The sequence below is a fragment of the Chiloscyllium plagiosum genome, chromosome 2, assembly GCF_004010195.1.
Source record: "Chiloscyllium plagiosum isolate BGI_BamShark_2017 chromosome 2, ASM401019v2, whole genome shotgun sequence".
Taxonomy (NCBI): domain Eukaryota; kingdom Metazoa; phylum Chordata; class Chondrichthyes; order Orectolobiformes; family Hemiscylliidae; genus Chiloscyllium; species Chiloscyllium plagiosum.
Window position 1 is genome coordinate 104,040,661 of NC_057711.1, and position 15,574 is coordinate 104,056,234.

General features: G+C 38.8%; 1 protein-coding gene across 1 annotated transcript in view; it reads left to right on the top strand.

Moving 5' to 3' along the window:
* Nucleotides 1–15,574, top strand: part of dnah6 (dynein, axonemal, heavy chain 6) — a 341,236-nt gene that overhangs the window by 58,793 nt on the left and 266,869 nt on the right. The window contains exons 7-13 of the mRNA XM_043705917.1: nucleotides 402–536; nucleotides 5,345–5,468; nucleotides 5,825–5,942; nucleotides 6,030–6,204; nucleotides 6,480–6,665; nucleotides 8,278–8,478; nucleotides 12,616–12,736. Coding sequence (XP_043561852.1) covers nucleotides 402–536; nucleotides 5,345–5,468; nucleotides 5,825–5,942; nucleotides 6,030–6,204; nucleotides 6,480–6,665; nucleotides 8,278–8,478; nucleotides 12,616–12,736 — 1,060 coding nt within the window. The remainder of the gene's footprint in view (nucleotides 1–401; nucleotides 537–5,344; nucleotides 5,469–5,824; nucleotides 5,943–6,029; nucleotides 6,205–6,479; nucleotides 6,666–8,277; nucleotides 8,479–12,615; nucleotides 12,737–15,574) is intronic.

Genomic DNA, 15,574 nt, shown 5'->3' on the forward strand with positions numbered 1-15,574 from the left:
GTCCCTGCTGACTTATCATTCTTACTTCTCCTTTTACCTCTGTGAGGCACTTTGAGATTCTCTGCTATGATATAATTGTAAAAATGCAGTCATGTTTATCATTATCACATGTATTAATGATTGCATTCATGCTATATATATATGAATGTGTAACACCAACGTGTAACACCTTCAGATATCAAACTTATGAGGAAAACAAGACTTATGTTTTTGCAGCTTTTCATAAGTGAATCTTCCATACTTTTTACATAGTCTGATTGTAGTTACTATATTAAAAATAAGTTAAACAATTATGTACAATCTAAATGAGCTGTCTAATATGTCATTACATGGAAAACTTTAAAATGATGGCTGCTGATTTTATTATGGCTTGTAATATCTTGTGCTTTTCCTCTATCAAGTCTTTGAGGCCTGCTCTTCTCAACATCAGAGACATGTGCTATCGCATTAGCGACATGGCATTGTGTGATATTAAGAAAGGGCACACTTATACACTGGAAGAGTTTAAGGCAGTTCAATTTCGACGACTTGATGAGGTAATGTATAACACCTTTGAAATGTTATTTCAAAAACAATATGTAAACAATTTTCTTTGAAGTCCAAATCATCCATCTTGGATGTAGGTTTGGCTGCCAGCTACCTGGACGGGGCCATTTTGGAAAGGCTAGGAAATATTATGGAAAGGAAAGGGGCCAGTTAGTCTTTGATTTCCATAAGGGAATCAACAATATAAAAAGAAAATTAACGAACACACGTTAAAGGGGTTTGAACGATTAACAAGCAGATTTAGGACTAGGACGTCCAGTGTGACAATCTTCAAATTACTCACCAAACAACTGCTAAAATCAGGAATGAATATCGTTGAAGCAAATGTATTGACAATGAGATTTGTGTTCGAAGAAGCTTTCTGCTTTGCTTGGTATTGCTGCCATTCCTGGGGAATATGGGAGCTATCCTAGAATTAGCTAAATTGGATGAAAAAGAACTAATATACTCAATGGCAGAACAGATACATGTGGAAGTAAAGAATTAAATAATATGTATTTTTACAGCATCTTTCAGACCTTTAGTCCAGCATACTTCAGATTCAGTGAACTTGTTTGAGTTAAAGTTAGTATTCTCAGACATGGAAGAATGAAAGCTGAAAAATGTGTTGCTGGAAAAACGCAGCAGGTCAGGCAGCATCCCAGGAGCAGGAGAATCGACGTTTCGGGCATAAGCCCTTCTTCAGGAATGAGGAGGGTGTGCCAAGCAGGCTAAGATAAAAGGTAGTGAGGAGGGAAATGAGGAAGCTGGAGAAATCTGCATTCATCCCTTGTGGTTGGAGGGTTCCTAGGTGGAAGATTTCTCCAGCTTCCTCATTTCCCCTCCCCCCACCTTATCTCAGTCCCAACCCTCGGACTCAGCACCGCCTTCTTGACCTGCAATCTTCTTCCCGACCTCTCCGCCCCCACCCCCTCTCCGGCCTATCACCCTCACCTTAACCTCCTTCCACCTATCACATTCCCAACGTCCCTCCCACCAAGTCCCTCCTCCCTACCTTTTATCTTGGCCTGCTTGGCACACCCTCCTGATTCCTGAAGAAGGGCTTATGCCCGAAACGTCGATTCTCCTGCTCCTGGGATGCTGCCTGACCTGCTGCGCTTTTCCAGCAACACATTTTTCAGCTTTCATTCTTCCATGTCTGAGAATACTAACTTTAACTCAAACAAGTTCACTGAATCTGAAGTATGCTGGACTAAAGGTCTGAAAGATGCTGTATAAATACATATTATTTAATTCTTAAAACTCAATTGAGTTTGTTAAGAAACCCCAGTATTACCCCGCACATTCCATAATGCTGGTGGTATGGGCAGGCAGGCAAGAATTGGATTCCTGTTTTTTTCCTGAAAATGTTTGACACAGCAGGATGGTCATAACATCTTTGAGCAGTGTCCTTTGCCAAAATACTCACTTCCCAAGAAAATAGTGTCCCTCTTTCTTACTACCTGCTTATACTATGAAATCAACTCACCCTGTCTTAAAGTCCAGTATTGCTTGACATGCAAAATGCCTCCTGCCCAAAGCCCTTGTTCGTCTCACTCTGGAATCCATTGGCCCTCCCTTATGGGGCTACGTCCAATCCCAACAATATTCACAATGGATTTCTGGCCTTGCAGAGAGAGCAAAGGCCAGTGACTAAAGTTACACTGTTTCACAGATAGATTAAATGTAACTAAAGGGCAATTTAAAAGATGTTTAACACACGATAACAGAAGATAATAAGCACAAAAAAAATTATTTAAACACTTTTGCAAAGTATGTACATTATGTTTTTAGCCATGAAATGTAGGAAAGCATTCATTTTACCAGAACGAAGTGGGAAAGCTCCATATATGACATAGAGATGGGAAAACCTCAATTTTTCTCACAAAATCGATGGGAAAATCCTTAGCAAGCAGTACAGAGTTGTAGCATAGCTATTTAAAGTTTAAAAGTGAATAACTACAGTATTGCTAGAATACAGAGTTTATTCTTTTGTAAAAAAAAATGCAGCAGTACTTTCATAGAGTTTAGACTTAAAAGCCAAAAAAAAAACTGCAACATAGCTAATAGAGTTTAAAACTTTGAAGAAGTTAAGGTTAATACATTCTTGATTTAGTGCGTATTTGCAAGCTACAAAACCCTCAGCATTTATCAATTATAGAATCATTAGATCTTGAAAGCAAATAGAAGAAAGCAATATTATAAAGTGCAGAATTTAAACAACTTTGAAGCAATAAGAATAAATAATTATATTCCATTGCAGTTTCCCTGTAGTTGTATATTTTCCTTCTCTTCAGGTGCTTCTTCAATTCCCTTGAGAAAGCTTCAATTGTATCTGCCTCCATGCCTTCACGCAGCATGTTGAATATTCAATCAACTTGCTGCATAAAAAGAAACTTCCTCTTGTTGCTGCTGTTCTTTTGCCAAATTCTTCAAATTGGAGCATTATGATAATCAGTCCCTCTGTCAAAAGAAACTGTTTTCTCTCTCTTAATCACTCAAGATGTTGAACAGTTTGTAAAGTCACTTTTCAATCTCCTCTGCTCCATGAAAAACAACTAACCTATCCATCCGATTGAAATGCCACACCTCTGGAAACATTCTCATAATTTTTCCCTCCATTCTTCAGTTTCTATCATAAATCAAAAGTTTCTGGGTAACTTTTGTTATTCTCAATGCTATCATCCTCACAACCAGTAATGCAGCAGTGAATTTCATGACTGGGAATGATTATGGCTTAGACATTGTGGATTGATTTCGGGCGGCACGGTGGCTCAGTCGGTAGCACTGCTGCCTCACAGCGTCAGAGACCCGAGTTCAATTCCCGCCTCAGGCAACTGTCTGTGTGGAGTTTGCACATTCTCCCCGTGTCTGTGTGGGTTTCCTCCGGGTGCTCCAGTTTCCTCCCACAACCCAAAAATATGCAGGTTAGGTGAATTGGCCATGCTAAATTGCCCGTAGTGTTAGATGAAGGGGTAAATGTAGGGGAATGGGTCTAGGTGGGTTGCTCTTCGGAGGGTCGGTGAAGACTTGTTGGGCCGAAGGGCCTGTTTCCACACTGTAAGTAATCTAATTTAATCTATATAAAGATCTATTGGAATTTCCTTGCCACCTCCAGTTGCTCATGTTCATTAGTGCTTAGTGAATCTTTCTGGGCCGTTCCCTCAAACTCAGTATTAAAGTCTAATGGGTTGTTATTTTGAATTGATCCTTGGAGAAGAAGTAGTTATGAGCTGCTAACTTTAGCATTTCATTATGAGGCATTCTGATTGTAGCAACTGATCATATTGGCGAAAGTGAGGACTGCAGATGCTGGATATCAGAGTCCAGATTAGAGTGGTGCTGGGAGAGCACAGCAGATCAGGCAGCATCTAACAAGCAGGAAAATCAACGTTTTGGGCAAAAGTCCTTCATCAGGAATGAGGCAGGGAACGGCCGGGGTGGAGAGACAAATGGGAAGGGGTGGGGTTGGGATGAAGGTTGCACTCTCCACCCCGGAGGGTCCCTGCCTCATTCCTTATGAAGGGCTTTTGCCCAAAACGTCGATTTTCCTGCTCCTCAGATGCTGCCTGACATGCTGTGCTTTTCCAGCACCACTCTAATCTTGCAACTGATCACATGATTGCCTTAAGAGGAGAGATGTGGATTAGGATGTAGCCCTGTACTTTTAACGACTATTCAGTTATGCAGATTGGGAGAATTCTCAGCCCTGAAAACCTGACTTCAATAATTGGCCACTTGAATGTTGGTCCAGAGTAGGGACAAGCTACGTTAAGAGTCACAGCAGGAAATCCCGGAAGTAGTGTTGAGGATGCTAGCTGTGGAGGCGGACTAGGTGGAAAGGCTGCCTCAGGGCTCTACCTTTTATGTCCAAAAATTAATAAAAAAGGATGAGAAACTTCTCGAACCGTTACCCCTCAAACCTCTTCAACCCCACTCCCATGCCTTATCTACATCACCCCATGCCACCTAGTATTCTGCATCCACCCCAAAACACCTCATTCAGTCAATACCAACATAGTCCCTTTAGCTATCCTATGACCCTTATTGACCTTATGTTACTTTAGTGCTAACACATACCAACCCATGCCACTTACATACAAGTATTTTCTATTTCAACTACTAAAATTCTGACCACTGCGGGCAAACCTCAAGATCCATGAAGGGATGAGATAAAATAAAGTTCCATGAAACAATGTTTCAAATGACTATTGCAGAATGATGAAAGCATACTCCTTTGTAAAACCTATTTACAACATTTACACTCCTATATAAGACCTTGTAACAATAAGGTTTGCAATCATCGTTTCAAAGTTTTTATAACTACTTGTAACTATTTACAAAGTGTTGATCCAATACGCTTTGCTGCTCTCTCAATATATCCTGATTGGAGAGAAGGCTGGAGGAAAAGGATAACAGACCTGAATTACTGCTTGTGTGACAACCTTTTTGTACGTCGTAATTCTAAGTAACTTAAACTGTATAATATAGTTCTGATGTGGAGGAGTCGGTGTTGGACTGGGGTGGACAAAGTTAAAAATCGCACAACACCAGGTTACAGTCCAACAGGTTTATTTGGAAGCAACAGCTTTTGGAGCGCTGCTTCACTATTTGATGAAAGAGCAGTGCTCCGAAAACCAGTGCTTCCAAAGAAAACCCTTCGACTATAACCTGGTGTTGTGTGATTTTTAACTTTGTACGTTGTAGATTATTGTCTGTTGGTGATGAAAATTTAAAGCAAGGACCTTTTCAGGTAAAATTTTATTTTCCATATGAAGAATATTGGAATCCATTAAAGTGTTTTCTTTTTGTTCTACAGGGTGCTGAACGTCTGGCTCAGTTCAGGAAAATTGCACAACAAACAGTTAAGATTGCCTGTTGCACAGCCTTACTGGAAGCTGGATTTATACCAGATGACTATTTGTCTGAGATGCAGAGTGCAGGTACTGATTGAAATGCAATGTGCAAGTGTGTTTATTTGTACTGAATTTGCGTTTCACGTGAAGTTTGACAGCCTTTTAAAATTGTGATTCTCATGTCCACTATAAAAATTTGAGTTGATATTGCTTTATCCTTTGGACAGTCTCTCCAAGAGCTTTTCGTTTCATTAAAGTCTATGCTCCATAAATAAAATGTTGTACATTTTAATGAACATGAATATTTCACACAAAGTTTGCAGGTTATTCCAGATATGAATGCTTATCTACTTACATTACTTTAAAAAATGTTGCTTGCTTTTTCATGTATGACTTTTCTGATTATGGATATTGTTGCATAAGAAATATTTATTGACTTCCAGGCATTGGTGAGAATAATATGCGTTCTACTATTGCTACTGAAATTCTTACGGAAACGTCTGACAAAGTAAATTATACAGGGCAGGCAAACAAGAGGTCTCACTGCAGGAGGCTAACCTGGTTAGTGGAAACATATAAAAGCTCTGTTTTAATTCTCACTAATGATTCAGGTTAAACATATAATACTTCTTTATTTCTTCTTTGTAGCTTCATCCGCCTTACTGATTATCTCATAGTGAATACAATGCATGTCCTCACAGTGAATTCCATCACAATCTTGTTCAATCACTTGACAGAGAAGCTGAAGCGCACTCCAGAGGAGGAGCTTATTAGAATTTGGAGCACAAACGAGGCTGAAAGGGAAGCTGAGTTGGAAAAAAAGGTGGATAGACATTCAAAGCATTTTCTAAAAAATATATACTTTTCTTTGTGTGATTAAGCTGTTGAGGTTTGCTTTTGTTATTTTCATGGTTTTTTTTCATGACATATATATCAGATATGGGGACTACACCAGTAGCTGTCGTGTTTTCCCTATTGTGATGCATTTCATCGTGAGATCCAAATTACACTTCTTATTTTTCAGAAGAGCTTCATCTTTGAAAATTATTTTAACAGTAAGATAGTTTTATATTTATGTATTCACCTTATCTTTCTTAGTCACTTATGCAAACTCCCATACTCAGCATTGCAACAGTTGAAGATCTTGAGGATGAAGATCTTGAGGATGAAGAACTTGAGGATGAAGAACTCCAGATTGAACAAGTGTTTGTGCCAATGTTTCTTGTAGAAATGGTACTAAATTTTCAAGATTTGGTATTCCGTCCTCCCCTTGGTGACTTTGAGGTTTGTTCATTGCATTTAACTTTTAGTTTCTTTTCAATTACAATTTTCTAATATTGCTATTTAAGTCATTTGACAAACATAAGCAGGCATAATGTAGAGATGAAGCTGGTGGATGCCAAGGCAGATGGGTTAAAAGGGTTGTTAGGGCATTGGCCCACTTCTGGAAAGCAGCATAAGTCCCATAACCCAAAACCCCTCATCGCCATATCGTTCTTCCAACATCCCAGACATCTCCATTTCCCTTGTCATCCTCATATCCCCATAGCTTTGTAACCCCCCTCACCCCTAAATGTGTCTATGATCCATCATACCCTTTCACTTTCCTTATTTTCCTTCACCCTCCTTATAATATTCAATACTTCACCCCCACCCATTGCCTACTCACTCAGTCAAAATAAATAATCATTCTAAATACATTTCTGAAATCTTTGATTAGACAGTCATAAAATTGTCAAAGTAAACGATCATTCTAAATTCAGTTTAAAGACATAACCCTCTCAAGGGCTCATAAAATATTCTTAAAAATCAAGCTTTGAAACCGGAAACAGCTGTCTGAATTGACATTCCTTGAAACAACTAAAGCAAGAGGGACAATTTATACAATCAAAGCTGAATTTTAACATTTTTCAATGTGAAAACTCATTTTATTTGAGTGGATTAGGTGCTCTATTGTAGCTAAAGACTTTCTGAATTTGACAGTGCTGGTCAACTTAGTGGCCACTTAAGATTTCAGAGCAAAGTCCAATCCTCAGCCACTGTTTTAAATCATAACTTATACAGTTTAATTTTATTGTAACATGTTAAGTTGACAGTTAACTTTAAACTTAACTGTCAATAGATTTCTAACTCCAGACCATGGGTTTACCACTCCTGTGAGCTGGTGAGGACCACATCAAAAAAATTTAGCTAGTCTAATTCTAAAATCTTCACTCTGCAAAACAGGTGGCAACACTGGAACACTGGGCTCCCAACCCTCTCCAATCAAGATTATGAATGACCAGATTTGTTTTATTCTTTCATGAAATATGATTAATTCTGGCTAGGCTGGTATTTATTGTTTATCCCTAAATGTCCTTGAGATGATGATAATAAGGTGCCAACTTGAGCCACTGCAGTTGATGCGATGTAGCCGCAGTATTATTAAAGAAGATGCTTAATGATATTGCTTCAGCCATAGTGAAAGAATGATGATAGAGTTCCAAATCAGGGTGGCATATATCTTTGAGGGAAACTTGCAGGTAATGGGGTTCTTTTAACCTGTTTCTCTTATCCTTCTAGTATGTACAGTTTGCGGGTTTAGAAAGTGAATATGGTTTCTCCCACCATTTTTAAACCTCCCAATTAGTGCAGGAAAATCCAACCACATCTATAATACTAATGTCAATGAAACTAATTAGTGAATGTTGATTCTGCAACTGGTGAATTGTCCAGTGTAGGTATGATGAATATAGAAAGCAAATGGATTTTACGTATAGTTATATTATGAAAAAAAATTGTAAAAGCCTTACAAAAGGAGAAAAAAATGGAAATAGACTAAAACATATTATGGAAAAACCTGGACTTTCATTCAGTACAGATTATACTTAACTGTTTTTTGTGTTTTCTTTCTCAGGCTGGGATTTCCGATTTTGTGCTACAAATGCAGGGAATAGTTCTCTCAATTGCCAACTTAGTGTCAGATTCATATTTTAATTCCTTTACAAGTCCGATTATCAACAAAAAAGTTGAAGATAAAACTTGTGGTGAGGGACCAAGCCTGGCAACTATCCTTGAAGATGACAAGTATTTGGTGGAAACCATCCAGAAAATTCTGGTATGATTTAGCATAAGCAGTAACATATTTGATACTTAACCTTTGGAAGTTAGTTCCTAGAATGTCCACATTAGTGAAACAAAATATGATTGAAAGCATCATCATTGATTCATTTTCTTAAACTGCTAAGAATTCGAAATCTAGTGGCATTGGTATCAGTAATGTTCTATTCATTACAGAGGCATTTTAATGTTGTATACATAGTAGTGCCTGTTGAGGTCCAATTACCTTCTATTATCTGAGGAGGGTAAATTAAAGAAAATTATATCACTGCCACACTTCCCACCAACTAATCTTTGCAGTATTTGTAGAAGATTTAGAATAGCCTTTCTTTATTGGATTATATCTTGCTGTTCATTGAGAGACTAACAAAATTGAGATCAACAAAGTTCAATACCAGGGAAGAGGTTACATGCAAGATAAGGGCTCATGGTATTACAGTAATATATTAACATGAATGGATGTTTAGTTAATGACCAAGAAGTAAAGAATAGGGACAAATGAGATAGTTTTGCATTGATGGGCACTCCATTTACGTTGCATAATGATGACTTGGATGAAAAGACAGAGAGCAATGTATCCAAGTTTGCTCACCGTGGAATCATAGAATTAGAAACTGTTCCTAGTCCTACTGAAGTTAGAATCATAGAGATCTACAGTCCAGAAAAAAGGCCCTGTGGCCCATTGCATCTACACCAGTGAAAAACAACCTCCTGAACCATTTTCCAGTACTTGTATTACAAGAGATTAAATCAAATCGAACATACGCAATATCATTATGCTATACAAACACACTGCTACTTAGTTTAAGGCTGGCTTGGTATTTATTAATATAGTATTAGAAGGCTATGTCTGAACATTCAAACATCACTTAATCTATAGGTGCAGCTTCTGTTGTACTGTTCACCAGATAAGTGAAAATTTGAAATGTTTGAGTTGATGCTTTTTTCAGTTAGAGTTAGGAAGTCCAATGTGGTGATGTATGAATACTTTATATTCAAATTTATATCTCCTGGACAACTAATAACGTTATTGAGCATACTAGGGATCGGCAGAATAGACTTTTGTTGCATTTGATGCTTACATGACTGACTTGTGAAATGTCCAATTCTGGATCATCTGTACAGTTCACTTCCTTTATATTGTTGCATGCCATCAGCAATGAGAACAGAATGCTGTAGTCCCAGTGGCAAATTAGTACCATGAAAGATCATTAAATTCAAATGACAGAATAAGGTCTGATGGGTTTTTAGTTCCATATTTAGGGTCAAACTTTTTTCTAAACACACTAAGAATAAATGACAACCCACCAAGCAGCAAAGGAGATTTGACTAGCAGGAGACCACTGCCAATGACCTGTGAGTACACACTGTTGGTCAGGTAATTCTCAAGAAGGGGCATTCTGATTAGTGAAAGGGCACAGGCTTGGGATAGGAAAATTTATAGTTTCTTGTAGCACCTTTTCTCCTGATAACCAGCAAGAGAATTACAAAGTAATTATTAACGATTTAACTTGTTGTGTCTTTTGCTCAAGCTCTCTTTCCAGACAAATTACCATTTGGCCTAGTGGCAAAAGAACCACTATTCTCACATACAGTCAACAAGTTAAAAATCACATAATAGGCCCAGATGACAGTATTGGCATTTTTACAGGTTCTGCTAACTTGGGGTAGATATCATAACACCCAAAATTTAAAATTGTGCCCAGTAGAAAATGAATTGGCCAAGTCTCAGCTCCATTTGAACTGCCTTGCTTCCTGCTTTCTGCCAGATAGCGGGTGTGAAAATCAAAGTCAATTTGTCTTTTAAAATGGTTATTGTTTTTCTGTTCGGTTAAACCAAAAACATTATAAATTGAAGAGCATGTGTCTACAATGTTTGATTTATGGAACATGGGAACAGGAATAGGCCTGTTCCACTGTTCATGGCTGATCTGTAGCCTAACTCCATATATCTGTCTTTGGCTTATATCCCTTCATACCTTTGCTGAACAAATATTTATCAACCTCAGCTTTGAAATGAACAGTTGAACCAGCATCCACTGCCATTTGTGAAAAGAGTTCCAAACATCTACCACTCTTTGTATGTAGAAGTGCTTCCTAACATCTGTCCTGAATGGTCTGGCTCTAATTCTCAGACTACGCCCCATAGTTATAGAATCTCCAAACAGTGGAAAGAATTTATCGTTATCTGTCTTTTCCTGTTGATATCTTGAAGACTTTGATCATATCTTAACATTCTAAATTCTAGGGAAAACAGGACAAATTTGAATAATTTGTCCTCATAACTTAACCCCTGAAGTCTAGATATCATTCTTGTAAACCTACATTATCCTCCCTCCAGGGACAATATGTAATTCCTAAGGTGTGGTGCCCACATTTGCTCATGGTACCGTTAGTGGGCCTAACTAGGATTTTGTACAACTGCATAACTTCTGCGTCCTTGTACTGCAATCCTCCAGATTGAAAGGCCAGCACTCATTAGCTTTCTTGATTATTTTCTGCACCTATTTGTGACATTTTGAAAATCTATGCACTGGAACTCCCAAGTCTCTTTAGATATTTGCTTTATTTAATTTCATGCCACCTAGAAATTACCCTGATCTATTCTTTTTCAGTCGAAAATAGAAAACTTCATAATTACTTATGTTGAATTTCATCTGCTACAGTTTTGCCCATTCATTTAGCATAAAATTACAATGGGATGTTGATGGTCTATCACCTACGTTGTCTGTACTGCCACCTAATTTTGTGTCATCAGCAAATTTGAATATTTGACTTTTTGTGCAGTTACCCAAATTGTTAATAAATAATGCTAGTAATTGAGGCCCTAAAACAGATCCTTGTCTGACACCACTGGTCACATCCTGTCAATTTAAGTACCAACTGATTATCTCTAGTTTCTGTTGCCTGCCACTCAATCAATTTCCCAGCTATGTCAGTAATTTTCCCACAATTTCATGGGCTTCTACTTAGTTAACAGTCTCCTATGTGGGACTTTATCAAATGCATTCTGGAAGTCCCTATAAATAACATTCATTCAAATTACACTGTCCACTACCTTAGTTACTTCTTTAAAAAAGTGAATAAGGTTTGTCCAGCATGACCTACCCATCATGAGTCCATGCTGGCTCTCCTTGATTACCTGAAAACTTTCAACGTGTTTAGTTACCCTACCCTTGATTATAGACTTGAAATTGTTTTCCACCACTGATATTAGGCTAACTGATCCGTAATTCCTGAGTTTTTCTCTGTTTTGCCGTTCTTAAAGAGCAGAGTGACATTTGCAATTTTCCAATCCAGGCAGACAGCTCTTATACCTCAGGGACACTGAAAGATGAAAGTTAGGCCTTCTACAATGTGCTACCTTCTTGCAATGTCAACCAGCTGGACCTCACAGAATGAGTTCCTTGATTGAGCTGTTATTCTGGTCCAATCAGGGAGCCCTCACTGACAGATATGAACAAGTGTGACTCTGGTGACTCTGAGAACTGGCTCAGTGTAAATAAAGGGTGACTTGGTGGTGGGATACTAGCCTCTTTGGAGTTCTTTCACTCATTGATGTTTTTCTTACATTAATTTTATTCAGCCTTGTCCCCAATCCATTATTAATTTCCTCAGGGATTCTGGCAAGCTATCCTTTTTTTTAATTGTAAATACCAAGACAAAGTAATTCTTCAACATGCTATTTCCCCATAGTCATTGACAACATCCCACCTTCAGTCCTTAGTGGGCCAACATTGTTTCCGACCACTGTTTTCCCTTTGTGTAACTTTAAAGTTTCTTTTTATTGATTTCATCCTTGGCAAGTTTCCTTTTATAACCCCTTTTAGTAGCACTGTTTGTGGCCCTTTGCTGGTCTTTGTATCTTTCCCATTCTAGAGGATCTGTTTTGTTTTTTGCAATTTTGTATGTGTTTTTTTTATTTAATGCAGACCCTTGTCTCCCTAATTATCCAAGGCTGTTTTTTTCTGTAAAGTAGAGCTTTCCTCTCTGATTTATGAACTATTGACAAATGTAAGTTGCTTTTACTAAAGCCAACCAATTGTGAACATTTTTGTTTAACTGAGATTTTACTTATGATGCCTTCCATTTCACTGTGATTTGCTGTGATTAATCCAATGATTTTCCTGTTTAGGATTGTATTGAGTCAGGATTTAATGCAGCAGTTACGTTTGCAGAAATGTTTGAAAACTTTCGGACAGATTTTCTGGAAAATGAAGCCCTTGATTTGCCAGCTCTTATGAAAGAGGAACATGGTATGCTTGTCAATATGGAGTTATCTTGCTTTGGATCAGTTTTGGATTAAAATTGTGCTAGGGCATTGCACAACAAGTGATGTCAAGTTATTGGTTAGCAGTGTGAACTTCTTCACTTTGTACATAATTCTATTCAAATATGGAATTAGGATTCATGCTTGAGGAATAAGTGAATATGTTTATAGATCTGTCAAACAAAAGGTTCCATGCTTTGCTGTTGTATCCTAGGTTTTTACAAAACATAATACTGTCCTTACTGTGGGATCAAACTTTTCTTTTTATTGCTTGCTACAAAGTTCAGGCTGTCTGTTCCCAGACGTTTATTATCAGACTGTCTCTTACAGCTGTTCTTTTTACAGAACTCCCTGTCTATTCAATTGTAAGCTTCTTTGTTCAAAGTAGACCCCGTTACAAAGAACAAAGAAAGTTACATAACAGAAACAGGTCCTTTCGCCCTCCAAACCAGATCTTCTATCTAAACCTGTTGCCTATTTTCCAAGAATCGTTATCCCTCTGCACCCTGCCCATTCATGTATCTCTCTAGATACATCCTAAATAATGCTATCATGCTCACCTCTACCTCTGCTGGCAATGTGTTCCAGGCACCCACCACCCTCTGTGTAAAGAACTTTCCACGCGTATCTTAAACTTTTTCCCTCTCACCTTGAACCTGTGACCCCTCTTGATTGAGTCCTTCACTCTGGGGAAAAAGCTTCTAGCTATCCACCCTGTGTATCTCTCATAATTTTGTAGACCTCAATCAGGTCGCCCCTCAACCTCCGTCTTTCAAATGAAAATAATCTTAATCTACTCAACATCTCTTCGTAGCTAGCACCCTCCATACCAGGCAACATCCTGGTGAATCTCCTCTGTCTCCTTTCCAAAGCATCCACATCCTTTTGATAATGTGGCAACCAGAACTGTATGCAGTATTCCAAATGTGGCCAAACCAAAGTCCTGCACAACTGTAACATGTATTCAATACCTTGGCCAATGAAGGAAAGTATGTCGTCTTGACCATTCTATTGACCTGCGTTGCTACCTTCAGGGTACAATGAACCTGAACACCCAGATGTCTCTGTACATAAATTTTCCCCAGGGCTTTTCCATTTACCGTATACTTTGCTCTTGAATTGGATCTTCCAAAGTGCATCACCTCATTTGCCTGGATTGAACTCCATGTGCCATTTCTCCACCCAACTCTCAAATCTATCTATATTCTGCTGCATTCTCTGACAGTCCCCTTCTCTATCTGCTACTCCACCAATCTTAGTGTCATCTGCAAACTTGCTAATCAGACCAGTTATTTTACCTTCCTCCACGTCATTTATGTATATCACAAACAACAGTGGCCCCAGCATGGATCCTTGTGGGACACCTCTGGTCACAGTTTTCCATTTTGAGAAACTCCCTTCCACTCCTACTCTCCGTCTCCTGCTACCCAGCCAGTTCTCTATCCATTTAGTTAGTACACCCTAGATCCCATGCGACTTCACTTTCTCCATCAACCTACCACAGGGAACTTTATCAAATGCCTTACTGAAGTCCATGTTTATGACAATTACAGCCCTTCCCTCATCAATCAGTTTTGTCACTTCCTCAAAGAATTCAATTAAGTTGGAAAGAGAAGACCTTCCCTGCACAAAACCATACTGCCTATCACTGATGAGCCCATTTTTTTCCCAGATGGGAATAGATCCTATTCCTCAGTTTCCTCTCCAGCAGCTTCCCTACCACTGACATCAGAGTCACCGATCTATAATTACCTGGATTATCCTTGCTACCCTTCTTAAACAAGGGAACAACAATAGCAATTCTCCAGTCCTCCGGGACCTCACACGTGTTCAAGGACACTGCAAAGATATCTGTTAAGGCCCCAGCTACTTCCTCTCTCGCTTCCCTCGGTAACCTGGGATAGATCCCATCAAGACCTGGGGACTTGTCCACCCTAATGCTTTTTAGAATACCTAACACTTCTTCTCTCCTTATGCCGACTTGACCTAGAGTAATCAAACATTTATCCCTAACCTCAACATCTGTCATGTCCCTTTCTGTGGTGAATATTGACTCAAAGTACTCATTGAGAATCTCACCCATTTTCTGTGACTCCACGCATAAGTTCTCTCCTTTGCCCTTGAGTGGACCAACCCTTTCTCTCGATACTCTTTTGTTCCTTAGATATAAATTTGGGATTTTCCTTAACCCTGTTTGCTAAAGATATTTCATGACCCCCTTTTCGACCTTGTTTAGCCTTTCCCCAATTTAGCACTTTTGCTTTAGGACCATTCTTGTCTTTGTCCATGAGTATTCTAAATCTTATGGAATTGTGATCACTACTCCCAAAGTAATCCCCTCTGGAAGCTTCAAACACCTGGCTGGGCACATTCCTCAAAACCAGGTCCAGTATGGCCCCTTTCTGAGTTGGACTATTTACATACTGCTCTAGAAAACCCTCCTGGACACTCCTTGCAAATTCTGCTCCATCTAAACCTCTAACACTAAGTGAATCCCAGTCAATGCCGGGAAAATTAAAATCTCCCATCATTACCACCCTGTTGCTCCTACACATTTTCATAATCTTTCAACATATTTGTACCTCAATCTCACACTCGCTGTTAAGAGGCCTGTAGTACAGCGCCAACATTGTTACTGCACCCTTCCTATTTCTGGTCTCTGCCCATATTGCCTAACTTCTCGAGTCCTCCATTGTGCTCTCCTTCTGCACAGCCCTGATATCCTCTCTGACCAGTAATACAATTCCTCCACCCCCTTTACCTCCCTCTCTATCCCGCCTGAAGCATCTATATCCAAGATATTTTGTTGCCAATTTTACCATTC